The sequence below is a fragment of the Echinops telfairi genome, unplaced genomic scaffold (genome assembly GCF_000313985.2).
Source record: "Echinops telfairi isolate 266 unplaced genomic scaffold, ASM31398v2 ScPeMD7_7467;HRSCAF=8505_1, whole genome shotgun sequence".
NCBI lineage: Eukaryota > Metazoa > Chordata > Mammalia > Afrosoricida > Tenrecidae > Echinops > Echinops telfairi.
The window spans coordinates 40,855,469-40,883,222 of NW_022111368.1; the positions used below are offsets into that span (position 1 = coordinate 40,855,469).

Genomic DNA, 27,754 nt, shown 5'->3' on the forward strand with positions numbered 1-27,754 from the left:
CCCCCCCCCCTTCCCTCATGAACCCTTGATAATTTTTTTTCCATATCTTACACTGACCCATGTCTCCCTTCACCCACTTTTCTGTTGTCCATCCCACTGGGAGGGGTTGATATGTAGATCATTGTGATCGGTTCCCCCTTCTCCCCCGTATTTTTAAACTTTCTAAGAAATTACCAACTAGTTCCCATTCCCACCAGTAAGGTACAAGTGTTCTCCTTTCTCCACATGCTCACCAACACCTGATATTTCTCTTTTCTTCTTCTTCTTCCTGGTGGATATAAAGTGATATTTCATTATGGTTTTAACTTTCATTTTCCTAAGGTGCCCTGGCGGTGTAGTGCTTATGTTTTGAGCTGCGATCCTTAAGGTCTGCAGTTCACGAAACCATCCGCTGCTCCAAGGGAGACAGAGGGAGCATTCTACTTCTCCTGTAAAGAGTCAGTCTCGTAAACCTACAGGGGCACTATGAGTCAGCATCGACTCGATGGCAGTGAGATTGGTTTATTTTTCAGGGCTAGTAACATTTTACTAGCCATTTCTCTATCTTTTGGGGGAATATGTCTATTCAAGTCCTTTGCCTTTTTCCTTTCTACCTTTCTCTCTTCTTTTCTCATTAGCTCCTGTGTCCTTTTCTTCATTGTGGTAAAATATGTATCTCAAAAATATTTCCATTTTAACCAGTTTAAGTGTACAATTCAGTGACATTCATTACTCACAAAATAAAAACTTTACATTACCCCAAACAAAACTCAATACTCCTTCCCCTTCACCCATCCTGGAAAGTATATGTTTTCTAGAAACTTGGCATGCCCCACTTAATGTATTGCAACGCAGTGTAATAATGAGATTGACATTGCTTGTACTGCGAAATCTAGCCACTTCACGCGTTCATTGAAAGAAACATCACAAAACAGAAAAAAAGGTGTCACTGTTTTTTGTTTTTTCAGAAAAATGTGTCTCAATTTTGGTTTTAAAAATTAGATCACCTACTGGGAGGGTAGAGGGAGAGTGGGTTGGAAAGAGGAAACCTATTACAAGGAGCTATATGTGACCTCCTCCCTGGGGGGGTGGACAACAGAAAAGTGGGTGAAGGGAGACGTTGGACAGGGCAAGATATGACAAAATAATAATTTATAAATTATCAAGGGCTCATGAGGGAGAGGGGAGTGGGGAGGGAGGGGAAAAAGCCGGGGGCTTAAGTGGAGAGAAAATGTTTTGAGAATGATGAGGGCAATGAATATACAAATCTGCTTTACATGATTGATGTATGTATAGGTTGTGATAAGAGTTGTATGAGCCCCTAATAAAATGATTTTTTTTAAAAAGAGTTGTACGAGTCCCCAGTAAAATGATTTCAAAGGGGAAAAAAATTAGATCGCCACTATTTGTGTGCATGTAGAGGCAACATCCAGTAAATTTGGACTTAAGGGTTTCATAATCAGTAACTTTAAAATTATTACTATTTATTCCACAGAGGTCAAATTTTTATTTTCTCTTTTCCTAAAACGCAGGTATTCTCCAGTGTGATTCAGGAACAATAAGAGAAGAGATGCAGATATTTAGACTCTTTTGCCATGAATGTCAACGGGTTTTCCATGATCGCTTGATTAATAATGAAGATAAAAACTATTTCCATGTCATCTTGACAGAAATGGCCAGTAAATATAAACATTTATTGACCTATCATTGGTTTCTTGTTTGTGTGTCTGTGTTGGACTTGGTTGTTCCCTGCAGAAGAAAAGCACTCCGGCTTCTAAAAGGAAAATTAAAATGAGTTGATATGCAGTCATGCAATGTGAATTTTAGTCATTCACGAATGAAAGCTCTCCACTGGTTTGGGTTAAAGGTTTATTATGAAAATTATTGTCTTGAAATCCAAGGATGAAGACTTTAATATTTCAAAGGCAGTATAGAATTTTAGGTAGAGGAAGGAAAGTTGGAGAAATAGTCTGGGAACCAACCAGGATATTGCTAAAGCAGTTCTTATTATTACTTAATTTATTACTTAATGTAACATTAAAATAAATATTAAATATTATTAGTCTCTAATTGAGGTGTTTGTCAACCAAACTAAATAGTTCCGTGTTAACGTGGCTCCCCAAGTTTTCATTTATGCTAATTAAGGCTTCTAAGTGAAGTAACAGTTGATATTGTTCCTATATTTATTATCAAATACATCATTATACCATTAAAACACTACAAACAAATTTATCTAATGATAAATTTATCTAACAAATTTTATTTTTTAAACAGACAAACATTTTGGAATTACCACTGACGTGGAATATTTTTTGAGTAAGCCCATCATATTTGGAGACTTTATTAAGGCAAGTATGTTCTATTGAGTTTATGTCAGTCTTTTAAAACATTTATTTAAAAGTTCAAGTTCTGCCCGAACTTTACTTGAAGCCAAAGGCTTTATACTAGCGGTCAGAAAACGTTAGCCCTTGGCTCAAATTCACCCACTCCTTATTCTTGTAAATAAAATTCATTATAACACAGTAATACCCATGTCCATTCACGTGTGTGCGGGAGCCCTGGTGGTGTTGTGGTTACAAGTTGGGCTGCGATCCACATGGTCGGCAGTTTGAAACCACCAGCAGCTCCATGGGAGAAAGTCTAGACTTCCTATCCTGTCATCAGTTAAGTCTCAGAAACCCACGAGGAGATCGCTATGAGTCAGCTTTGACCCGACAGTGACGTTGATTTGGTTTGCTTTTCAAACTACAACGCCAGACTGGAATAATCACTATAGAGACCACATGCCTTCAAAGCCCCAGATGCTTGATAGCTGGCCTTTTACAGAAAATAGTTACTGACTCCCAATCTAATGGCATGCGTTTTCATTATCGTTTGAGTCAGAGAATAAGCAAGCATGTCATTAGGAAAGAAGCATAGAGGTTTAATCTCTTAACCATCACCAGAACCCCCTTATTACACCCTATGTACCTGCTCAGTTCGTGTTGCCTCTTAAATGATGAGAAGACAGTAGAGTTTCTGTCTTCATTTTAAGGGAGCTCTAATTAGTGGCAAATTTTTCCTTTTATGAAAACCCAGTAACTTTTACACATGGGCCCTGTGTAACTCTTAATCTCACCCCCCTGCCTCGGCTGGCAAAGAGCCATTGTGCTTTACCAAGCTGATTGTTTGTTTATCAGAGTCCCCATGTCTTCAAGAGGGGAAGTACCCTATCTGTTTTATTAACATTCCATCCCAAGATGTGTGCGCAAAGTTAGGTGCATAAAAGATTCTCAGTCAGTGCTGGTTAAATGAATGAGCGCTCCTTCGCCTCACCCACGTGTGTGCTCTTTCATCACTCCGCAGCCCTCTTCTAGTGAAGTGTGTTGTCCTGTGCCGTCAAGTCCATCCTAACTCACATCGATGCCAGAGGACAGAGTGGGACTGCCCCATAGAATACAAATCTGCGTCTCCTACAGGCATTTGGCCAGATCACTCTCTTCCAAATTTCTTGGCACTAACAAGTGCTGCATCTATTTGTGGCCTTCTGTTGATTACTGCAGCCTTGGTTTCACCAGTGCCTTCCCTGTGGTTTGGATTTCCTTCAATACCACCCATTCAAGGGTATTCAATACCACTGAATATACCATGGACTTCCAGAAAAACAAAGACATCTGCCTCAGACAACGTACATTCAGAATATGCCTTAGAAGCAAGCTTAACAAGACTTTGTCTCACATATTCCGGACATAGTATCAGGAGGGACCAGTCCCTGTACAACATGCTCAGTAAGAAAGTCAGTGAAAATGAGGAAGACCCTCCGATGGATTGACAATGGGCTCAAACATAGCAATGATTGTGACGCTGGCCGGGTGCAGGCAGTGTCTCGGTCTGTTGTACGTGGGATCTCTGCACGTTGGGACCCACTCAGTGGCACCTAAAAGCAATAGCACCTGTATTTCAGGAAGCACAGAGCCATGGCTGCTTTCCTCCCACTGAGAAGCTGATGGATTCAAACCACCAGCCTTTTGGTTAGTAGTCCAATGTTTAACCACTGCACCCAGCAAGGCTCCTCAGATGAGCATTATCACTTGACAAATATAAAAGATAAACAACTCATCTGTGTGGTGGCTTGTTTGTAGGTAGAGATTATAGTTTACCTGTGTTTCTAGTGTTATTATCTAATAGGGAAATAAATCAAAGGAAAAGAATAGCTCGACACTTCTTGTGTCACCTGCATATGTTTTTGTCAAAGATTCCAGGTGAAAATACCTCACCAGGCAGTTGCTATAGCAGAGAAAATATGTCAGCAGTAGGTTCCACCACTACTTCTAGTCCGTTCTGGTTCATGACCACCTCGTGTGTATCAGAGTGGAACTGTGCTCCAGGGGGTTTTCAGGAGCTGAATTTTCCGAAGTAGCTCAGCAGGCCTTTCTTTTGAGAGGGCTCGGGTTGAACTTAACACATTTGTGCCACCCAAGGACTGCAGAAAGTCCAAACATTCTCAACAATTTATTGAACCCAAGACGGCTGTTGTACAAAACGGCAGATAGTTATGGCCTTTTAAGAAATCCGTTTACTGTGCATGATTTTCAACCCAGTTGGCTTTTCTGATGCCAACTGCCTTCGAGCCAAAATATGAAACCAGAGTAACGGATAAGTGCAAAACGACACGCAAGCTCCTGCAATTTTACTGCCGAGATCTTGGAAAGTTAGCACATGACTTGAAGAACTACAGGAACTTTCCAGTGACCTGTGAAAATCTGGACCTGGTCCCATTTCCTTGATGTTAAAGCTCTGTTTGTATATGCATGTAGATCATCACAAGATTTACTAGCAACCTAGATTAAATAATGTTCACCTTCTCATTACATACATTTATATATCAAAATTTTTTCCATGTGGTTTTCTCCCACAAATCGCCTTACAGTTTGGAGCAGACAAGAGTGATCGAATTTACGATGACATGCCTGATACGGAGAAAATTGCAAATGTTCTGCAGGACTACCTCGATGATTATAATCTCACAAATCCCAAGGACGTCAAGTTGGTCTTCTTCCAGGATGCTGTAGAACATGTCTCAAGGTACAGTGCTAGAGTGTGCTCGACACTGCGCTGGTCTCATTTCTTTTGGTGTAAAAGATAAAGTCAGATAAAACACTTTACAAGGATTTCTAGATGGACAAAGGTCTGCTAGGATATCTCATTGTAATTTTAAAGGTTTTGGAATATATTTTAAATACATCTAGCATGGACTTTCTACAGAAACCCAAGTGTTATTTTTGCTAAATATTAATAGATTGTTTTCTATTGCTTTTCTATGTTCTGTCTTCTTACAAAAAGATCTGACATGGTTTACAAAGCTGGCTAATTACATACATGCCTGAAGAGGAACTTCAAGTCTACAGAGAAATAAAATGAATGACAGGGTGATACGCCATAATTGCTGGATGGGGAACTCCGAGCCAACAGCCTTCAGGGCTGTGAGGCCTTCCCAGCAGAAGCCACACTTGTGGATTTGAAACTAATGCTTCTGCTTTGCTTCTTGCAGGATTGCCAGGATGATCCGTCAGGAACGAGGCAATGCTCTGCTGGTTGGGGTAGGGGGCACGGGAAAGCAGTCGCTTACGAGACTTGCAGCTCATATATGTGGCTACAAATGTATGCAGATTGAACTGAGCCGGGGTTATAACTACGACTCTTTCCATGAAGACCTGAGGAAGTTGTACAAAATGGCAGGCGTAGAGGACAAGAACATGGTTTTTCTTTTCACAGACACCCAGGTACACATAATAGTTACTGTGTCAGAACAGGAAAGATATAGGGTGCTGCAATTCTGTGCGCTCTCAGTAGTTTGTAGGCTAAAGTACAGGGGACTGTAGTGCTCTGTATACTTTAACAGTGTGTAGGCTGGATCAGGAGATATGTTGGTTGGTTGGTCAATGTGCAAATCATAATATGCTGTGTTGGAAAATTTTAGTGGTAAGTTATGCGTTAACACTTTTTATTCTGGAAATGTATTGGCAATGGGTACTGTGTTAGGCTAGGTTGACCAGAGAAACAAATCCAGGGACCCTCATATATGTCTAAGAAAGGACTTTATATCAAGAAGTAATGACATATCGGGAAAGCATCCCAGCCCAGTCCAACTCAAGTCATAAGTCCAGTACTAGTCCCTCTGCAGACTCACGCAGTCACAAGCAATGATGCCAATTGCAGGAAGATCACAGGTTGGTGAGTGCAGAGTTGTTTCGATCCAATGGATGTAGGAACATCCCCAGGGCTCAGGCAGGTCTCAGAGTAGCTTGCCAGCAGGCAGGAAGGTGCAGGCAGAGAAAAAGAAGGAGGTTCCCAGGCCCCTCTTCATGAGAAGGCATGACCACAAGGAGGCACCATCAGACTATGGATCCGACTGACAGGTTGAATGCTATTCCCAACACTTTAGTTATCTCCAAGTTGACTGTGAAGTTAGGTAATGACCTCAGGTACCTACAATCATTACATTTCCCTTAAAAATTATAAGAGCTGCATACAAAATTGGATATATAAGAATATTTGGTTCAATGTCTCTGAATAATAGTTAATAATTTAAAATAGCCTCATCATTCAGGAAAAGAGAGAGTTACATAGCAGATTACAGCACAGGAGTATAAAAAGTATGAAAGTAAATTGTTTCCATATTTACACTCATTAACATGAAAAATATAATATGTTGCTATATCATAAAATGTTTTCAATGTTTGGGTTTAATACTTATGTAAACAGATAGGCCATATCCACATACACAATGTAAAAACATCTAGAGCATGGAATGGTGAGTGATTTTTACTAATCTATAGTTTCTAACTGTCCTCATTAGAAACTAGATTCCTTATTAAGGAATTTTTAACACTTATTTTAAAGATCAAACAAACCACATTGGGGGGGGAAAAAAAAAAAAGCAAACTCCAAGGGTTAAATTTTCAAAGACCAAATCACTTTGTCTTACTCCACTTTTAACAACAAACAAACATTTTTACTGTTGAAAAGCACAATAAATGTAAAAGGTTTTTATATTAGCGATAGGGAAACATGGTCATAATAACAAAGATTCATAGTTTTATATATATGTATGTGCAAATCTATGTAAAACTTTGAAATGTGAAAAGTAATTGAAAGAAGCACAATAACAAAAATTGAATTTAGTCTGCTGCTTACTGGTAAATACAAAACAAAATAAGTGTGTCTTAAAAATATAAAGAACAATTTCTATAAACCTAACTAGAGAAACAAAAGGCTTGTACAAAGAAAACTACAAAGCACTACTAGAAGAAACAAAGATGAGACTTCCATAAACGGAAGACTGTTCCAAGTTCATGAATTAGGAAGACTTAATACTGTGAAAATGTCATGTAAGGCAATCTCTATATACAATGCCATTCCTATCTAAACCCCAGGACTAGTCTTCAAATAAATGGACAAACTAAAGACCAACTTTATATCAGAAGGAAAGAAACCCAGGATCAGCAAACCCTTCTAAAATAGGAAGTCTCTCGCTCTCTGACTTTCAAACCCATTGCATAACCTCGGTAGTCAAAACAGCTCGTTACTGGTACAACAGAAACAGAGACCAAAGGATGGGATAGAGACCTGGAAATAGGGTCAAGCACCTATACACACCTGCTTTTTGATAAAGGGCTGAAACCCATTAAATGGGGCGCGGGTAATCTTTTCAATAAGTGATGCTGGTGAAATTGGATCTTCATCTGCAAAAGGATGAAGCAGGGTCCATACCTCAAAATATTCAAAATCCATGAAGTATTTATGTACTTTCATTATTAATTTGACTCCTTTTAATTTGTTCTAAGAGAATAATCTAACTGGAGAGAAAAGCTATAGGCCCACATATATACTTAGGACATAATTGAGATTGTGAACCATCTAAGCCCATCAAATAAATGTATGGGGCATCAAAAAATGATATGAGTATATATGATAGACTTCTACACAATTGTGGATTAATATTTATAATAAGGCCATAACTAAAATGCTTACACATATGACTTGAACCTGTGAAACGGCCATAACTTCTAAGAAACGTAACAGGAAAGAAAAATTAAAACCTAAATGAGCTTGCTAGCTGTGTCATTATGATTTTAGATAAATTTTGAGATTATCTTTGATTAAACACCTAATTAAGACAATGCATGTTAAGTTACATATTTACTTTACCATCCATACTCATATATACAGAGTGGTGAATGAGTTGTAATGACCGTTCTGCTTCCTTCTACAGATTGTAGTGGAGGAGTTCCTAGAGGATATAAATAACATCCTGAACTCGGGTGAGGTGCCTAATTTGTTCGAAAAGGACGAACTGGAGCAGGTGTTAGCTGCCACGAGACCCAAAGCAAAAGAAGCAGGGATTTCGGAGGGGAATAGAGATGAGGTAGGACACAGCCAGACTGACACGTGGGTTTGTAAATGAAAGACTGCCTTCGTATTTTGTTTTTAGAAACCCACACATTTTCTTAAAGAGTCTGTGAATAGGGAAGGGGAAAAAGAAATGTGCTTGGAAGACCCTGAGGTTCTGTTAGGAGTGATGGGAAATTTGGGGGATTTGGGCCCCTTTGCCAGCAGCTGAGGCCAACCCGCCGCTACCACTCAGGACAGAGCAGCACTGCCCCCAGCGTTTGCCCGGCTGTGATCCGCGTGGAATTGGGCTCCCACATCTTGCTCCCACACAGTGGAACCACCAACCTTGGTTAGCAGCGGAGTCCTTAGCCGGTACCCCAGGACTCCTTAGTACTTTCTTGGACATGCACTATTTTTAAAAACTCAGCACATACACACACACTGTAAAAGAGTCCATGAATAGAATAATTCCAGCATAATTGGATTTTCTTCATAATCCCGTTGATTTCATCTTATGAGTTTAAATTATTGATTCACCAGGCTGTGCAAAGCAAAAATAAATAACCAAACAGAAACCCTGCCGTGCCACGGGAAGTCGGTCTTGTCCCAATTGGCCGGCTTCCTATATTCTTCTTTAAGCCCAAATGTGTTCACACACCTGCCGTACCCACCTGAGGGAGAGCCCAGTATGTGAACCCTCTGACCTACCAGGAAAGCAATCGCACAACCAAGACGATGCATTTCAACTCACTCCGAAACAGGTTTCACCGCTCTCGACTTTCATTTGGGTTTTTGTTGTTGTTGTTGTTGTTGTTCAGGTGTTTCAGTACTTTATCAGCAGAGTCCGTCAGAAGCTGCACATTGTTCTCTGCATGAGCCCCGTCGGGGAGGCCTTTCGGGCCCGGTGTCGGATGTTTCCATCCCTTGTGAACTGCTGCACCATTGACTGGTTTGTCCAGGTCGGTAACAACCTTGCACGTCTCATGGAGAAGTTGGACTTGCTTGAGTTCATATTGTCCAGAAAGAACTCGAGGCCTCAGGCATTATTGTTAAGGGTCACTAGGAATTCATAATAGGGATGAAATCACCATATGTTGTCAATGGGCAAATGGATTTAGTAGTGTGGACTTTATTGGTGATCTTGACAAGAGCTGTTGTAGTGGAACGGTGGGAGAGAGAGACCAGGAGAGATCGGAGAGCAAGTAAAGGCTGTGCTTTCGAGGAGCTCGTCCCTAAAGGAGAGCAGAGCGGTGGCCATCGCTAGAGGGGCGTGTGCAGTCGGCGAGAAGGACTTTTCCACGGGAAACGCAACCTGAGCCTGAGCTGATGACAATCCCGAAAGAGAACGAGTGCAGTAGACAACGGGGAGGGCTGTGGGACGGATACTGTTGAGTAGAAAGGGACAGCACCGTGGATGAAAGGGCTGAAGGCGCATGCGCAGCTAGCCCCAGAGGCACAGGAAAGAAGACAGGTGCAGACACAGAGAGGCAGGTGAGGGGCCACGGGGCAGGTCTGTTTCACTGCTTCTATTTGACAGTGATCTAGGAAGCAACACCAACAACTGAGGGTAAAGAGAAAAGAGGATGAGTGGATAGAGCAAAGCATTGAAATAACTACTTAGGCCAGGACAAAAGGGAACATGTTGGAGGTGGTATAGTGGTTACACATTGGGCTGCTAACTTCGAGGTCAGTTGTTCAAAACCACCAGCCACTACTTGTGAGAAAGATGGGATTTTCTACTCCCATAGAGTTCTGGTCTCAGAAACTCACATGGGGCAGTTCTACCCTGTCCTCTAGAGTCACTGTGAGTTGACATTGACTCAATGGTAGTGGGTTTGGTGCCTTTTTGAGAAGGGCTTCTGAGCCACACGAGGGCCCCCGCGATCTAGTTGTCATGAAGTTAAAGTGAGACCAGTGGGCGTGGACGCATCTTTGCCCCAGTCATGCTCAGCGGCACGGCTGTCGTCATGGAGCAACAGATTGCATTTGAGTAGGGTTCAGGGAAACTCAAAGGCACAAGAGAGGGATGATGGAGTTCAAGTACGACCAGGGCAATGATTGTAATGATGAGCCCGCAGTCCAAACTGCCTAATGAGGACTCGAGGTCCTGGAAAGATGCTTTATCCACAGACTCATCCCAAGGACACCCAATCACTTATTCAGTCAATGACAGCGAGCCCTTTGCTGTTTCATTCAGGAAGGGGCAGGCGAGGCGGTGAGGTGAGGTGGGGTTCACAAGGCGACGAAGAGTTCTAGAGAATTGTTTTTCCTTCATTGCTCAGCTAACTATATAGGATTGAAATGGCCAACAGATTTTCCAAACTGTTTTCTTATTTAGTGGCCCAAAGAAGCACTTCTGTCCGTGTCAAAGACCTTTTTCTCCAATGTTGACCCTGGAAACGTCGACCTGAAAGAGAAGCTCTCCCTCATGTGCGTGTACGTGCACCTGAGCGTGTCGCAGATGGCGGAGCGCTACTACACGGAGCTGCGCAGGCGCTACTACACGACGCCCACCTCCTACTTGGAGCTCATCAACCTCTACCTGTCCATGTTGAGCGAAAAGAAGAGGCAGTTGGTTTTAGTAAGCTCCATGTTGTCCATGGGAAACGGTTTTCTTTTTCTTCTCTTAGTGGCTTGAACTCAAAGCAGTTGCCAGAGTAAGTGCAGAATCTCTGTGCGGATTTCCCTGCATCCCGACATGTACCCTGGAGAGGCTGACAGCAAGGCATCTCGCGCTCGATCTGGAGTCTGACCAGCCAGGGGCTTCCCCTTCTTGATCTTTCCGGGTCGTTCTTGGTTCATTTGCACAACTGTCTCGACTTGGTGTGCACATAGGGACATTGCGACAGCAACAGCATTGGGGCCAGTCATTTCTGCATCATGCAACACACAGAATAACTTTACGTAAAGCAATAGAGATGGGATTTTGTTGTCTAACATGTCAGTGGTTCCTGTTAACGACAAGAACTTTTTAAAATCATTTTATTGGGGGCTCGTACAACGCTTACCACAATCCATACACCCATCCATTGTGTCAAGCACATTTGTACATTTGTTGCCCTCATCATTCTCAAAACACTTGCTTTCTACTTGAGCCCTTGGTATCAGCTCCTCATTTTTTCCCTCCCTCCCTCCCTCCTGATAATTTATAAATCATTATTTTTCCATGTCTTACACTGACCGACGCCTCCCTTCACCCATTTTTCTGTTGACCATCCCCCAGGAAGGGGGTTATATGTAGATCCTTGTAATCGGTTCCCCCTTTCTACCCGACCTTCCCTCCACCTTCCTGGTATTGCCACTCTCACCACTGGTCCTGAAGGTTTCATCTGTCTAGATTCCCTGTGTTTCCAGTTCCTATCTATACTAGTGTATATCCTCTGGTCTAGCTGGATTTGTAAGGTAGAATTGGGATCGTGATGGTGGGGGGCAGCATTTAGGAACTAGAGGAAAGTTGTATGTTTCATCGTTGCTACACTGCACCTTGACTGGCTCTTTTCCTCCCTGGGACCCTACTGTAAGGGGATGTCCAGTTGCCTACATATGGGCTTTGGGTCCCCACTCCGCACTCCCCCTCATTCACAATGATATGATTTTTTTGTTCTTTGATGCCTGTTACCTGATCCCATCGACACCTCATGATCACACAGGCTGGTATGCTTCTTCCATGTGGGCTTTGTTGCTTCTCAGCTACATGGCCTCTTGTTTACCTTCAAGCCTTTAAGACCCCAGATGCTATAACTTTTGATAGCCAGGCACCATCAGCTTTCTTCACCACATTTGCTTATGCACCCACATTATCTTCAGCGATCATGTCGGGAAGGTGAGCATCATGGAATGCCAGTTTAATAGAACAAAGTGTTCTTACATTGAGGGAGTACTTGAGTAGAGGCCCAATGTCCATCTGCTACCTTAATACTAAACCTATAAATATATGCATACAGATCTATTTCCTCATTGTCATATATAAATATATTTACATATGTACATATCAGTATTTAGACCTCTATAAATGTCCTTTGCCTCCTAGTTCTTTTCTCTATTTCTTTTTACTTCAAGAACTTTTTTATCACACGGACTCTGTACAACGCACAAGCCCACCCACTTTTCTCTTGCTGTGCAACCTTGGACTTATGATGTAACTTCTCTCAACCTGAGGAGAAAATTGGTCTAAAAATAATTGTATTTTTCCTCGTGGACTGTTGTTGAATGATACTGTTTGTGAAGCACTTGGAGTTTGATCTGACACATACAATGGGCTCAGAAACTAGTGGCTGCCAGTCATCACCGTTAGGTGTCAAATAACATTTTAAGCACAGTAAAAAGAAAGCATTTAACATTCAGATACCTAAATCCTTCTCAGCAGATTCACAAACCCACTGCCATCAAGTTGCTTCCCACCCACAGTGGCCCTCGAGGAGCGAGTGGAACTGCTCCATAGGCTTTCGGAGACCACACATCTGTACGCAAACAGATGGCCTCGTCTCTCTTGCATGGAGCAACTGATGGGTTTCAACTGACTTTGCAGTTAGCAACAAAATGCTTAACTCACTGTGCCACTGGGGTGCCTTTCTGTGGATAATTACCTGATAAAATACATGCCTCATGGAACAGAATCTGCCCATTTGAACCAAAGCTTTCTACCCTGCCTTCACTCACACACACAAAGTCTGGCAGCCAGACCCCACCCTCTTTGACCCTAGTCAACAGTTCCTAACTATAGGGAAGTGGGTTCATGTCCAGCAGCCAGAAGTCGGCAGAGCAGCTCGATACCTGGGGCCTCGCAGCCTTGACAGCCCACCTCAAGTGAACAAACTCCTAGAGCAGTAGCCTCCAAGGATTCCTATTGGAACTCGTGCTGTATCCACTTGATAGACTCACACGAGCCAACAGAGGGGAATAACAATGAATACGATGTCATCTCCACCCAACATGGGCTCACAGCCCAGTGAACTCGATGACCGGGGCCTGGAGCCAAACCCACCATGTGCGTTCCAGAGTCATCCTTCAGAGTTCTGCCACTTGAGGAGCTCTGCAGGGTCTTGGCTTTAAGCTTAAATTTTATAAATCTAGGCTTTTCCAATCCTAGACATGAGTAAGGAAGCCAGTAAACCTAGAGTTTATTATACTCACTAAAACAGGTATTTCATTGTCATTTAGGCACTAGGTCGGGTGAAGAATGGTCTGACCAAGCTATTAGAAACGAACATACTAGTAGATAAAATGAAATTAGACCTCTCAGCTTTGGAACCTATCCTTTTAAAAAAATCACAAGATGTTGAAGAGCTGATGGACAAACTAGCAGTGGATCAAGAGAGTGCCGATCAGGTAAGCTGCGTGACCTGCCAGTGCTGACAAGAATCACCAGTTAGATGATCACCCATATGCAATGAACTAATAATATATGTGATGTATTAGAATGGTAGATAAACCCAACCATATATAAATACTTTAAAATTTTCCCCCCAATACATCATCCAGTTCTCTCCCTAAAAATGGGGTTATTTCCATGAGTGGGACAGGGGGAATTATGAGCATGGTGTCACCTACATATCATAGTCCTCTATTCTGAAGGAAGTGTTGTGATAGTAATTTCCCCTCTATTATGCGTGAAGAAGGACACAAACTCACTCACTGCCATCAGGTCAGTTCTAACTCATAGCAACCAGAGCACAACTGCCCCCTTTGGGTTTTGAGAGCTTAAATCTGGGTAGGCAGGTAGGGAGAGCATGCAATCCAAAGGGCAAATGAGACTTCTTATTACTGGTTTTGAAACATTGAAATCCAAGTATCGAGACTACTTACCCAGTCACCTTTTAATGACTAGGTCCGTCAAATTGTACAAGAAGATGAAGCAATGGCAAAGGTGAAAGCCGAAGAAACCCAAGCCATAGCTGATGATGCTCAGAGAGACCTTGAAGAAGCTCTCCCTGCGCTCGACGCTGCCAATAAAGCTTTGGATTCCTTGGATAAAGCAGATATATCTGAAATCAGAGTTTTTACAAAACCCCCAGATATGGTCATGACAGTAATGGAAGCAATTTCCATTCTCTTGAATGCAAAGTGAGTAATTCAGATTCATGTATTACCAGAACACTTAGTCGGATTTCTTAATGTTTTTTCCCCCTCCATTTTATTATATAATTTCATGGTCTTCTGCATTCACTCTGTGATTCAGTCATTCAGCAAGCATTTTTTGAATATCTACTTTGTGCTAGATGATAGAAGATATCAAGGTAAAGATTTCCCCTACTAGGGGCATGCGGTTAGTAATAAAAGAGACGTGAAAAATAAAATTAAAAACATTCCAAGGCCATATGAGCATTGCATAGTTTGGGGAGTGCCGAGGGGGAAAGTGCCTGCGTCCACATGGTTATTCTGGAGTTGATGTTCAGACAGTGAGACCGTGGGAAGAACTCAGGGACCTTACATGCTTGCAGAATGAGATGGGGCTGGTGGAAGCAGGAATGACTACTTCATGAAAGGCCTTGTATGCTGTGCTAACAGTTAAAGTTACACATCTCATCCTGAAGATATGTAGTTTCCAAATTTTCTTTAACAATGCAAACCATTTTCCTCTTCCTGCAAAATGTATGTCATGAGGAACCAACCTTCCTATGCAAAACTCATAAGAGCCAAGGGAGAGAATCCAGCACTCCCTCCTGGGGGCACCAGGGTGAAGCCTGGGGGCTCTTCAGAGAACAAGGGGGCCTGACAACCACTGACTGTTTCTAACACAGACAGGTTTTCGCGTTAGAAAGAGCAATTTGGCGAGAGGTCAGAAGGGGCAAGATGGACCAAGAGAATTATATCCAATTGGAATGTGATTGGAATGGTCCTGACAAGAGACTTTAAGGCAATGGAGGGAAATGTGAATGCCTAGGGAATTTAAAAACTAAACCTATTAAAATAAAACTATTATCTCTGTACTGCCTTACCTTTCTAAAACTGTATGACGTTTTCATTCTTTCTCTGCCATAATTGAGATGGAAGGAACCTTAGTTCCTCCCCATGAATTGCAGTGTACTTTTACAAACTACTGGACCTATAATATAGGGATGGAAAAGACCCCCTTATTGGAAATAATAGGGTAATGTTCTCAAGGGAAGGCATTTATTTTGTCCTTTGGTCACTTTATGACGGTGTTTGTCTTTCAGGCCTGATTGGCCAACAGCAAAGCAGATCCTTGGTGACTCGAACTTCCTGAAAAAGCTGTTAGAATATGACAAGGAAAACATAAAGCCTCAAATCCTGGCAAAACTTCAAAAGTATATCAACAATCCTGACTTTGTGCCTGAGAAAGTAGAGAAAGTGTCCAAAGCCTGTAAATCCATGTGCATGTGGGTACGAGCAATGGACTTGTACTCTCGGGTTGTCAAAGAAGTTGAGCCAAAGAGACAGAAACTCCGTGCGGCCCAGGTACATTGTCTTTTCTGTATTAGAGAATTAAAAGTTGTGGCCATTTATCACTCAAGATTTTATTCCTTAATAAGGGCCACTGTGCCCGCCCACCACACCACACACACTATGTAGACGGTGGCAGGGTTCTTGGAAATTAGCTTTCTTCTAATCAATAGCTAACTTGGCAACTTTTTTCTTCTTCTTCCGCAATGGCCTCTAGAATGAGCCACCTTCAAGCATAAAAGGAAATAAGCAAAGCTATCTGAAAAGAGGGATGTGGCTGTAGGTGTCTTCTAGCTCTAGCATCTGATGGTCTAGGCAGCCAGATGTGAGAGGCGTGGGCTTCTCAAGTAGAGCAAAGCCTGGTCACCCAGTGAGCAGGTGACCTGGATCATCAGGGGCCTAGAACAGGGGGCAGCAACCTTTTTCTCTAAAGGTCTAGATAGTAAGGAAGCTATCTTGATCTCTGTTGCAAAAACAGCCAGGTAGCACACAAATGAATGTGCCTGGCTTACTCCAATGTTATTTCACTTATTGAATCTCTCTAAATGAGGACCCCTGGAGCTCAGCTTTATACAGTCCCATGTCGTTTCTTAAATTATCACACGCCATGACATGTATTCTTCTCTTGCTTTTTTTCAAGACCATTTAAAAGTGCAAACACTCTTCCCTTTGGGTTCTCAGGCGGTACAAAAAGCAAGCAGCAGGCTGGTGATGGCCCGCAGGCAGCCTGTCCGCCTGTGGACGCCGACCCTGCTCTAAAACCCTAGTCAGTAAAGACGAGTTCTCACTACACCACTTGTTTCATCATTTAAAGCTAATATCCCATTGTAATAATGAATTCATCCCAAACGGTTGGTATACCGTGTCCCTAGTCCTCTTAGGATTGTTTTGTTGGACTTGTTCGCTTCTGTTCTGTTTGGGTTTTTTTTTTTTACTCTATTTTACATTTGTGCTAACTCTTTTGTATCTTCACATCAAAATCCTTTTTAGAAGAAAAATCTGGGGTAAAAGTCAGATTTATCATTTCATATATGTTTTTGAATCTGCAAGTTCAGCTTTGCCTGGGGACCTCTTCTTAAACTACTTACTTGACGTTATTAGGCTGAGCTCGATGTGACTATGGCTACCCTGCGAGAAAAGCAAGCATTGCTGAAACAGGTCGAAGATAAGATAAAGAACCTGCAAGATGAATACGACAAAGGCGTGAATGAAAAGGACAGTCTATGTAAGTAGCTCCTAGAACTTACCCTGGTCAGCAAGGCCTGGTTCCAGAAGCAGAGGTCTCCAAGCAGTCCTGTCTCAGCTTTCATCCAACATGTAGGCTATGTTTCCATTCATCTCCTTCCATTAACCTTCTGGTAGGTGTGTTAGTCTGGGTAAACTAGGCACACAAATCCACAGAAACGCATATGGATAAGAGAGAGTTTTATATAAAGGGTAAGTGTACATTAAGAAAGCATTCCAATCCAGTGCTTCCAAGCCCACAAGTCCAGCCTTAGCCCATATGTCCGACACCAATCCACAAAACACATATGTCCAACACCATCTCACAAAACACATGCAATGATGCTGACTGCAGGAGGAAAGCCGAATCAGTGAACGTGTAAGCATCTCAGCACTGGCAGGGGTCTCCACACGGGTGCTCCAGCACCCAGGGTTGCACCATGGTAGGTCCATGTGGCTTCTCCTCAGGGATGTCTTGCAGGAAGTGAGCCTTGCCAGCTGAAGCAGGGAACTGGCTAAGGCAGCAGCACTCTTGTCCAACCATCAGAAAGCAAGAGACCCAAGAACTAGAAAGGCGAGGCTCACGGAGCTATTTTATCTCTGTGCCCTTCAATTAATCCCACATGTGTTTATTGGCCAGGTTGGCACAATAAACCTTAACTATCTCAGTAGGAAACTAGAAAAGTCACATATATTACATATACTCCACATCCTATATCTGAGCCAGGCTTCCTTGATCAGATACGGTGTTATGATATGGTTATTTGGGGGGCATATGGTATAATGAAAGGCTGCATATGCATTTGATATAGAAAAAAACGACTCCCAAGGCATAGTGAGAGCATCATTTTTTCCCAGAGTAGAGGGGCACCAAAAGAGAGAGAGTTCTTTGCATGGAAGAGGCAAGGTTGCATTTAATTCTGAAATGAGAAATAATGCTGAGTTTGTGTGAGCTTTCATCATAGAGATGTACTGGCATAATTAGCTAAATAACACTAATTTCACTGTAAGCCAAAGCAGTCGAGTAAATGTTCAACCTGGGATATGGTGGTTCTTACCTTCTGTACCCATTTGATTCCTAGTCAATGAACCCCATGGGTAGCCATCACCTGTCGTTGGAGACTGACACGTGACTATGATACTGGACAAGTTGTAGTGGCGCATCCAGACTGACAGACTAGGGAGAAAGGCCTGGCAATCGACTTCCGAAGAGCAGCGAAGGCAAACCCTGTGGGTCACGATGGCCAGAGCTGCACCTGGGTGGGAATGGAGCAGGACCAGGCAGTGCTCTGTGCCATTGCACATACAAACAACAGCAAATCATGAACATTATAGGAAAATGCCAAATAACAGAATCTGATTTCTAATACTTTTCCTAGCTAAGAACATGTCCCTGACACAAGCGCGCCTCGTTCGTGCCGGCAAGCTTACAGCAGCGCTAGGAGATGAGCAAATCCGATGGGAAGAAAGCATTGAGAAATTTGAAGAAGAGTTATCCAACGTTGTTGGGAATGTGTTCATAGCCGCGGCTTGTGTGGCCTATTACGGCGCATTCACGGCCCAATACAGGCAATTGGTGAGAAACCCTGCATCCGCCTCTCAGCGCTGGAATGGAGCGGGAACTGTGAAGGGTTGTCATGAGGGAAATGGGTTGGCATATTCCACACGTCCCCGCCTCTGTCTATCAGCCAATGATGAGCTGTCCCTAGACTGACCACAGCACAGCGCCCCCTCCCCTTCTGCTGCCCTAAGCAGCTGCTCATCACAGCGTCACACAGCCTTCTGGGAACCTGAGAGGGAGGAAAGCGAGGTCAGAGCCCCTCTCCCTGCTGAGCAGCAGTAGCCCCTGCGCCGCCCGCCCGGATGAAATGTTCCCCTTTGGGAGTTTGCTGCCGAGGGCAGGGCCACGGAAGAGGACGGGACGCGGGAGAACTCTGTGGTCCATTTAATCTTTATCTTCAAAATTAATAAAGCCTGCCGTTTATCGGAAAATAACAGTTCCAGCCAAGTGCGCTTCCCAGGAAATTAAATTATTTAGAGGGATTAAATTATTTAAAGCCATCTCTATGAAATACCTTTCTCAAAAACTTTTCACTCTTGTCTTTGCCTGATAAGAGCTAGTTCGGTGTAGAACTCATATACAGACTAAGGAATTCAGGGGCCCTCTGGTACTTGGGGCCTAGTGGGGTGACAGTCCTCTGGTAAGCCGGGCAGTACCATTGCCTTACTCCTGAACACCACACGTTGGGTGTGCCCGCATTTACTGAGAAGCCCTCCCTCTGAAAGGTCACATGTGAGCTCTCCTTCTGCAGCTTATCGACCTTTGGATCACGGATTGTCTGGATCTGAACATCCCAATTGATACTTCCTTCAGTCTCATTAACATCCTTGGAGACCCTTATGAAATACGGCAGTGGAACACTGATGGGCTGCCTCGTGACATGATCTCAACAGAAAATGGTATTTTAGTTACTCAGGGGCGACGGTGGCCGTTGATGATTGACCCACAGGATCAGGTATGTAACACATGCTCACGACGAGTCCTCTGTAGATACTCCTTTACACTGTACTGCCTACTGAAAACCGTGGAAGTTGAATTTAGCACTGAAAATTATAGACGTCGGATGTAGCACAGACCCACTCCTCACTTACCGACACACTGAGCTACCCCAGACCAGCTCATACATGCAAAAAAGCAGCATTGTATGCCAAGAGAAGAGGACTGCATCAGATCACAAAACGGAGGACAGCGCCATCATCACCTAGCTGCCGAAGTACCCCTCACATAACTGACACATGCCATCGTGACCTAAGTGACAGAGGTCATCGTGACAGAAATACCAAACCATTGAGAATCATGGCCTCCCCGAGTTCTCACATCACCTCAAGCGCCACAACCAACATTACTCTCACCGCACACCTCCACATTCATTGCTGCCGGAAGCACCTGGTTAACGTACGAATCCTTTCTTCACTCTTGTGGGAAAATGACAGTGACTGAGGAGCAGGTGTCCTGGTAACGTCACAGCAGGGCAGACCCAGAAAGAGGTTTGGAAGGCAGCTAGTTCAAGACCCTTCTCCGGAGGAGGTGGGAAGTCGTCAAGGAGTGTTGAGTGTGCTACACACTTGGCCTTGAGTGATTTTGTTTAAGAGGTCGACCTTTAGTTTCCAATACTTATGAGGACAGGAAGTCATGAAGGCTCTGAGGGTTCAAAATGGAGGGGCGGGTGTGATGGATCTTGAGTAAGCCTACCCCGAGTTTACAGAACCCAGTGGCCAACCTGCCCAAGACCAGGGATCAGACTGCGCTAAGCGTGGCTTGGAGAATGGAGCCACTGTGAAAGGAAGGAGAGAGCTTGACTATCATAGGACTCTTTTCCCAGCGAGCTTTTTACTTCATTTGGGCCCAAATTTGAAGAATAACAAGTAGGTCTTAAAATATTTCTTTGGTGGGAGCATCGTTTTATTTTATTTTGTCTTTTTTTTTTTCAAAATTGTTTTTAGATTGAGAAAACTTGCTGAGCTTGATTCTAAAAGCTTCCACTTTCTGACTATGAAAAAAACTCAGAAGTTAATGACCTGCTCTGGCCTTTCTTCTACAGGCAAACCGCTGGATAAGAAACAAGGAAATCAAAAGTGGCTTAAAGATCATCAAGCTTACAGATAGTAACTTCCTACGTACACTTGAGAATTCCATCCGACTTGGTTTTCCTGTCTTACTGGAAGAGGTGGGCCCATTACTTCCTGGTCTCGTGTTCGCTCCCAGCTTTAAGGTCATATCTAGAATCCAACCCAGGGAGAGGTGCATCGTGCCACAGACACCAGGCAGCGCAAGTTTCAAACTGGTCAAACCACTTTCTCCTGGAACAACGGACTCTCACATGGAGAGGAATCTGTTGACTGAAGGAAATGTTTCCTTGCGCAGACATTGCTTGGTGCCAAATGGGGTGGCCTCTATTTCCTGATATTGTTGGCTCATAGTATCCATTGAGCTTCTTGATGGTAAAACAACAACAACAACAACAAAAACTGCCATTTGAGTGGATTCTGACTCATAGTCACCCTGTGGATAAGGTAGAACTGCCCCCCGCCCCCCAACTGAGTTTCTGAGACTGTAACATTTTATGGGAGGAGTGAGCCTCATCTTTCTCCTGAGGAGCCAGTGGGTAGTTTCAAACTGCTGACCTTGAGGTCAGCAGGTCTATGCAGAACCAAGGGTTCCCTTGATTGTTAGCAATCCTCAAAATCTGAACTAGTTACTACTATTATCCCATTTTACCAGCTAAGCAATTGAATCACAAAAAGGTTAGTAAACTGTTTGAGCCAACTTGCTTGCCTTAAAAATCCACCATTGTTCCCACTCCTTAAAGAGCACGAGCAGTCTGGGTGCACTGCTTCTGGTCTGAAGATCCCAGGCCTGCCTGCAGCCTCAGGGGTGATTAGTCCATAAACAAAATAGCATAGGCTTACTTGTACTTTGTCCTCCGTAGTGAGCAATTTCACTTGGGCTTCACCACATGCTGTGATTTAAAACATGAAATAAAACCACATGAAACTGTTCAGTACAGATTAGTAAAGAAGCATAAGCAAGCCTTGCTTACTGTGCTTACTGCATACTTCATTCATTCCTGTCAAGGCTTAGACATCTGGAAAGGAATTCTGAGTCAGGAGGCAGGTGCTGTGGGGCTAGGAGGGAGACACATGACAGCCATACCTGGAAGCAGAATCTTTGAGACAATGGGGCGGGGGCGGGGCGGGAATGAGAAGCTATTTCCTACAGGTTAGTAAGTCATCCTGTGCTTGCCTTACTTTGTGGTAACCACGCCCTTCAAGAGAGGGTGCATTCTTCCCAAATATTTAGACATGGTACGTTAGCACCAAACTGGATTCTTGATACTCATGACAAAGAAGGGAGGTTCTGAGAGACTCCCCTCTCTCTTGGCAGCGGAGGAACCACTGATGAGCAAGCAGCCTCTTAACGCTAAAGCCTTAGAGGTGGCAGTGTTCTTGACAGTGGGGGGTGGCTCCTGTTCAGGACCTAAGACAGAAACGAGCATTCTGGGAGGGCCTGCCCAGCACTCTGACTTGGGCTGGGTGTGTTGTGCTCCCAGCTGCTGTCTACCTTTTCTGGGCCGGTCTTTTTCAAATTTTGTTTCTACTGATCCTGGGGTACAAAATCAACTTGGTCAATCTCTGTCATCAATTTTTCAATGAAACAGGAAGAAAATGAGAGGGGGAAAACCCCACAAAGGTACATCTATAGGTGGTAAGGGTAAATTTTATATTATAATTTTTTGTTTTAAGCCTTCACAAGAGTAGAAAGCATGTCACAGTGTGAAATCAATTGGCTCCTGTGTATCACAGTCAAATACCGGCAAGCCTCGAGGGACCTAGAACCCATCAGGTATTCCCTGAGTAAATATGGCAGTTGGCAATGTCACCATACTCAACTTCTTTTTTCTTTTTTACAGTTTTATTGATATATAATTTGCATATTGTACAACTAATAATTCAATCATATTCAAAAGTGCTGTACAATTATTAACGTAATTAATTTTAGAACATTTTCTTCTTTCTTGCATTCATTGTTGTTAGCTCCCTACTTTCCCCCCCCAACCACCATTCCCATGCCCTTTGAAGACTATTAATGCCTTTACTATCTCTATAGATTTACCTATCCTGGATTTTATATACAAGGAAACACAAGTTAAAACCAGAATCCGAAAATGTAAACCAGTTACAAAATGAAACAGAGAAAAACCTCAATAGAAAAGAAACCAGAAAATATTAAAAACTGGGGCAAATTCAACATTAGTCAAAAGGGAGATCAAATGATAAGGTTTACATTTTAACCAAACTACATCTTTGACAACCACTTTACAATTCACTCTGTCTGACAGCAAGACTATTCACATCCGTGCCCAATGGCCAGAGGGAATTCTCTGGAGGCTTAATCCACATGGGACCTTGCAAATGGATTTGGGCTTTCATTATCATCCATAGCCTTCTGCAAACCAGAGAGTTCCGAATTTAAGTCCTACTCCCATTCCCTCCTCTGGATTTGGACTTTATTATTTACAATCCTTGGATCACACAAACCGTGTCCAAACTCTTACAAATAATGATATTTTTCCTTAAGAAAGTGAACATAGATACATATATACATCATGTAGAGGTCCACAACCATATATTAAATATTTTAGGCTTTGTAGACTACATAAAGTCTCGTGTTCTTTGTTTTGTATTTTGCTGCTCTTTATTCTTATGATCCTTAAAAGTATATAAAATATTTTATAACTACTTTCAACTCTAGAGCCATACAAAACCGGTCACTGGGGTTCCACTTTTGTCCTCATAGCTTGCCAATCCCAACTTACTAACAACCCTGAGAATTCACAGCTCTCGCTTTACCTGGGGTCTGCTGGTCCACCCCACGTCTACTCTTCTTAGATAATTTCTCATGGAGATGATGGTGTCTGTGAGGTTAGTCTAAAGAGATGGGTTGCCCTCACGTCTTCATTTCCTTAGACTACTGATAAGGTTCTAGAGAAAGATGAGGCTGCCTGCTCCCTGGGAAATCCTACAGAGTCACTACGAGTGGGAGTCAGCTCTTTTTTCTTTTCTTTTTTTGATAAAGCAATCATTAGGAAATGTACATAGCTAGAAGCAAAATGAGTACACGAAATAAGTGCCTATAACATCACTTTAAAAGCTCATTCGTAAGACCAAAGGCAATTTTAGACGTTGGTATCATATTAATGGCTTCTTACTCTTGTTTTGTTTTAAAGCTTAAAGAAACCTTGGATCCAGCTCTAGAACCCATTCTTTTGAAACAGACTTTCGTTAGTGGTGGCCGATTTCTCATTCGCCTTGGAGACTCAGACATTGATTACGACAAAAACTTCAGGTTCTATATGACGACCAAGATGCCAAATCCCCACTATCTGCCTGAGGTAAGCTGCCATAGTCTGGAATCCCAGCCGACCTGAATGGTGACCACAGCGTGACGAGTCTCTGGTCTGTGACGCTCTCCTGAGCCGTCCACAGGAAAATGCTCTTGCCCCTCCATTCTCTTCCTCCTCTTCTTCACCCGCCTCCTCCTCCTTCCAGCTTCTTCCACTTTTGTCATGATTTTGATTATGACTGACCTCGTGCTGTTCACACTCCACAGCCAGTTGAGTCTTTAATCCTGCCCACTCCTTCCCTAGATCTCTGTTGGTTTCATGAGGCTTTACACTTCTCCCAAAGGCTCCCCATCTCCTCCTGGTCCACAAGCTGCTCCTCTCAGAAGCACAAGGCACCACTCCCTTCTCATCGTGCATCTCCCTCACTCAGCACAAGGGTGTTCTTGGCCCTCTCTTGTGGTAGGGACAAACGAATCAGAGCGAAGTGGGAATCCATCTGCGGGGGTCTGTCAGTCTTTGAGTGTGCCCATACCGGTAATAGCTAGCCCCAAATAAAGAGGCTGCCACGTGAAACCACTGATGACTGAGCAAGGTTACAGAATCACTTTTCCAATATCCAGTGCCTGAATGTAGAGCTCCAGGGCAGGGACATCGGGTCTCTTAGACCGTGTGAGAGGAGGTGGATGGCCTCCACCTCCTTGCACATGTTCCTGTGCCATGAGAGGATTCAAAAGAACCCCAGCTCGTGTGTCGCACAGCCTAGGAAGTGGCAACAGAGCCAAAGTCAGCTAGAATTTCGTTCTTCTACTCGGTCCAAGGCTCCACTCCCTCACCCCCTTGGGGCTCCGCAGCTCCAGACACATCCACATCGACTCTCCGGGGTCTTTTCAAGCCCGGCTGCACAACTAGGGAACAGACTCTACAGATCAAAGCTTTATTTTTCCACTACTTTCGAAAGTGTCCTGTAGGCACCATTCTAAATAGTGTCACTTTAATTTTAGTTGTTGGATTTCTCATACCTATTAGTCTTTCCTCAACCCCTCACCTGTCAGTGTGTCCCACGGTGATGGCGTACATGTGACTGTGATACCAGACGCTCTGCCACTGGTACTTCAAATACGAGCCGGGTCGCGCATGGTGAACCCGTGTCGGTGGAACTTCCAGACTCAGAACTGACTGGGAAGGAGGACTGTGCTGTCCACTCTGGAGGGACTAGCCACTGAACACCTTGTGAATGGCAGCAAAGCATTGTGTGCTACGGTGCCGGAAGATGGACCCTTCAGGTTGGAAGGCGCTGAAAATGTCACTGGGGACGAACTGTCTTCTCCCAGTAGAGTTGACCTGAATAACCTGGATGGCACAACTCGGGAAATCAGGAAAGGGGTGCTTCGGGGTTATATCCTTTCACCGGGCTTATTCCATCTATATGCTGAGCAAATAACCCCAGAGGCTGGACTATATAAATAAGAAAGCGGCATTAGAATTGGAGGAAGGCTACCTGGCACACTGCAGTAGGCAGATGGCACAGCCTTGCTTGCTGAAAGCCAGGAGGACTTGAAATACTGGCTGTTGGAAATCAAACACTGCAGCATTCAGTGAGGATTACAACCCAATGTAAAGAAATCAAAAATCCTCACAAATGGACCCATAAGCAGCATCAGTATAAATGATGATGGCTTGGGAGCACCCAATAACAACACCATCTTTATATATAATCAACATATACTTCACATTCCATACAATTAATCGCTCAACCATATTAAGAAGATTTATGTGTACATTCATCACCAATTAATATCAGAATATTTTCTTTGCATACTCACTGGTGGTAGCTCACCATTTCCCCCCACCCTCCCCTGCTATGCCCCAAGGCAATGATCAATCCAGTTACTGTCTCTATAGATCTACCTATCCTGAATTTCATATACAAAAAAACAAGAGTCAAAGAAAACAACAACAATGACTAGACAAAACATAGAAATACCTCCATCGAAAAGAAAGCAGAAAATATTAAAAACTGAAACACTTCACAATGAGTCAAAAGGGAGGTTGAATGATATGGTATGACTTTTTAACCTAACTACCATCTACCATAATCAGCTTTACAGTGCTCTCTGTCTAATAACAAAGCTCTTCATATCTGTCAACCCTGATCAGAGGGGATTCATATTGGAGGCTTAATTCATACGCAGGCCCTGCAAGTGGATTTGGAGCTTCCGGTGCCATCCTCAGCTCCTGTCTCCACTAAGTGGTGTCAAGTTCAATGAAACTGACACACTTCAATAGGATGAAAGGACAGCAGTAAAGGCCAAGATCAGTGTTTCCTTCTTAGTTTCAAGTGGTTTAATGACACAACCACTTCCAGTGTTCCCTGTCCCACATCTCATTGATGTCTTAGAAAAGCAATCGGTGTGCTGACTTGCAGCCTTCAGTCCCTTGCACACTTATTAAATATGAAAAGGAGCATTGCACCCTGGACTCAACCTCCCCACTGTTACTAGCTTCTGACCCATGGCTAGATGATTATGCTATCTTCTGGGTCTTAAGACAGTCAACCATGAAGTGGAAATAAAGCTTAATTAAAGGATTTACCATAAAGAGTACTCACTTACCTTTGCTTGAATTTATTGTCTCTTGCTGCTGACTTATTCATGTTAAAGTAAGGTCTGCATTTTTTAAATTGTCTCAATTGTCCATAAAAATATTATGGTGAGACAAAATATGTAAAATGCCACCTATTTATTGTCATAATACACCAAACCAAACTTGCTGCCATCAAGTCAGCACGGACTCATGGGCACCCCTGTGGGTTTCCGAGACTGTAACTGTTTACAGGAGTAGAAAGCCCAGTCTTTCCTGGAGATGCTGGTGGCTTCAAACTGCCGCCCATGCAGATCACAGCCCACTGCATAGCTTCTTTTGACTAAGGACCTACTGTGTACAAGGCACTATCATTGACTCTATTGCCTCATTTAGCCTTCCCAACTACCCTGTAAGTTGTTACTATTATATTAATTTTTATATATCTGGAACTGAAGCTCAGAACTGGTGAATGGCTTGGCTTGCCCTATCTCATGCATTTACGGAAGAGGGCAGCAGCGATTGAAACCAAACTGTTGGTCCTAAAACACCACTTCTACTTAATTCTACCCTCATGAACCCTTGATAATTTATAGATTATTACTATTTTCATATCTTACACGTACCACTGTCTCCCTTCACCTACATTTCTCTTGTTCATCCCCCTTGGAGAGGCAGTTATACATAGATCATTGTGATCGGGTCCCCCTTTCTCCCCCCACATTCCCTCTACCCTCATGGTATCACTACTCCCATTATTGTACCTGAGGGGTTTCTCTGTCCTGGATTCCCTGTGTCGAGAGCTCTTTTCTGTACCAGTGTACATGCTTTAGTCTAGCCAGATTTATAAGATAGAATTGGGATCATGATAGTGGTGGTGGGGGGCATTAAATAACTAGAGAAATGTTGTATGTTTTGTCAGTGCTATATTGCACCCTGGCTGTTCGTCCCTTCCTTGTGACACTTCTGTAAGGGGATGTCCAATTGTCTACAGATGGGCTGTGGGTCTCTACTCCACCACCACCCTCCCCCAGGCAACTTGTTCGAATCAATATGACTGTTTGTTCTGGGTCTTCTGATGCCTGCTACCTGATCCCATTGACACCTCATGATCACACAGCCTGGTGTGCTTCTTCCATGTGGACTTTGTTGTTTCCCAGTTAGAGGCAGCTTGTTTATCTTCAAGCCTTTAAGACCATAGACACTATATCTTTTGATAGCCAGACACCATCAGCTTTCTTCACCACATTTGCTTATACACCCATTTTTTATTCAGCAATCCTGTCGGG

At 43.3% G+C, this 27,754-nt stretch overlaps 1 protein-coding gene across 1 annotated transcript in view; it reads left to right on the top strand.

Annotated features, from left to right (window-relative positions):
- The window catches only part of DNAH6 (dynein axonemal heavy chain 6), a 260,070-nt gene that overhangs the window by 172,701 nt on the left and 59,615 nt on the right, over positions 1 to 27,754 (top strand). Inside the window, exons 42-56 of the mRNA XM_004713856.2 lie at positions 1,512 to 1,658; positions 2,254 to 2,327; positions 4,889 to 5,043; positions 5,510 to 5,741; positions 8,234 to 8,386; positions 9,171 to 9,311; positions 10,691 to 10,933; positions 13,513 to 13,680; positions 14,180 to 14,415; positions 15,510 to 15,771; positions 16,858 to 16,981; positions 18,360 to 18,556; positions 19,293 to 19,496; positions 20,583 to 20,708; positions 23,769 to 23,933. Coding sequence (XP_004713913.1) covers positions 1,512 to 1,658; positions 2,254 to 2,327; positions 4,889 to 5,043; positions 5,510 to 5,741; positions 8,234 to 8,386; positions 9,171 to 9,311; positions 10,691 to 10,933; positions 13,513 to 13,680; positions 14,180 to 14,415; positions 15,510 to 15,771; positions 16,858 to 16,981; positions 18,360 to 18,556; positions 19,293 to 19,496; positions 20,583 to 20,708; positions 23,769 to 23,933 — 2,627 coding nt within the window. The remainder of the gene's footprint in view (positions 1 to 1,511; positions 1,659 to 2,253; positions 2,328 to 4,888; positions 5,044 to 5,509; positions 5,742 to 8,233; positions 8,387 to 9,170; positions 9,312 to 10,690; positions 10,934 to 13,512; positions 13,681 to 14,179; positions 14,416 to 15,509; positions 15,772 to 16,857; positions 16,982 to 18,359; positions 18,557 to 19,292; positions 19,497 to 20,582; positions 20,709 to 23,768; positions 23,934 to 27,754) is intronic.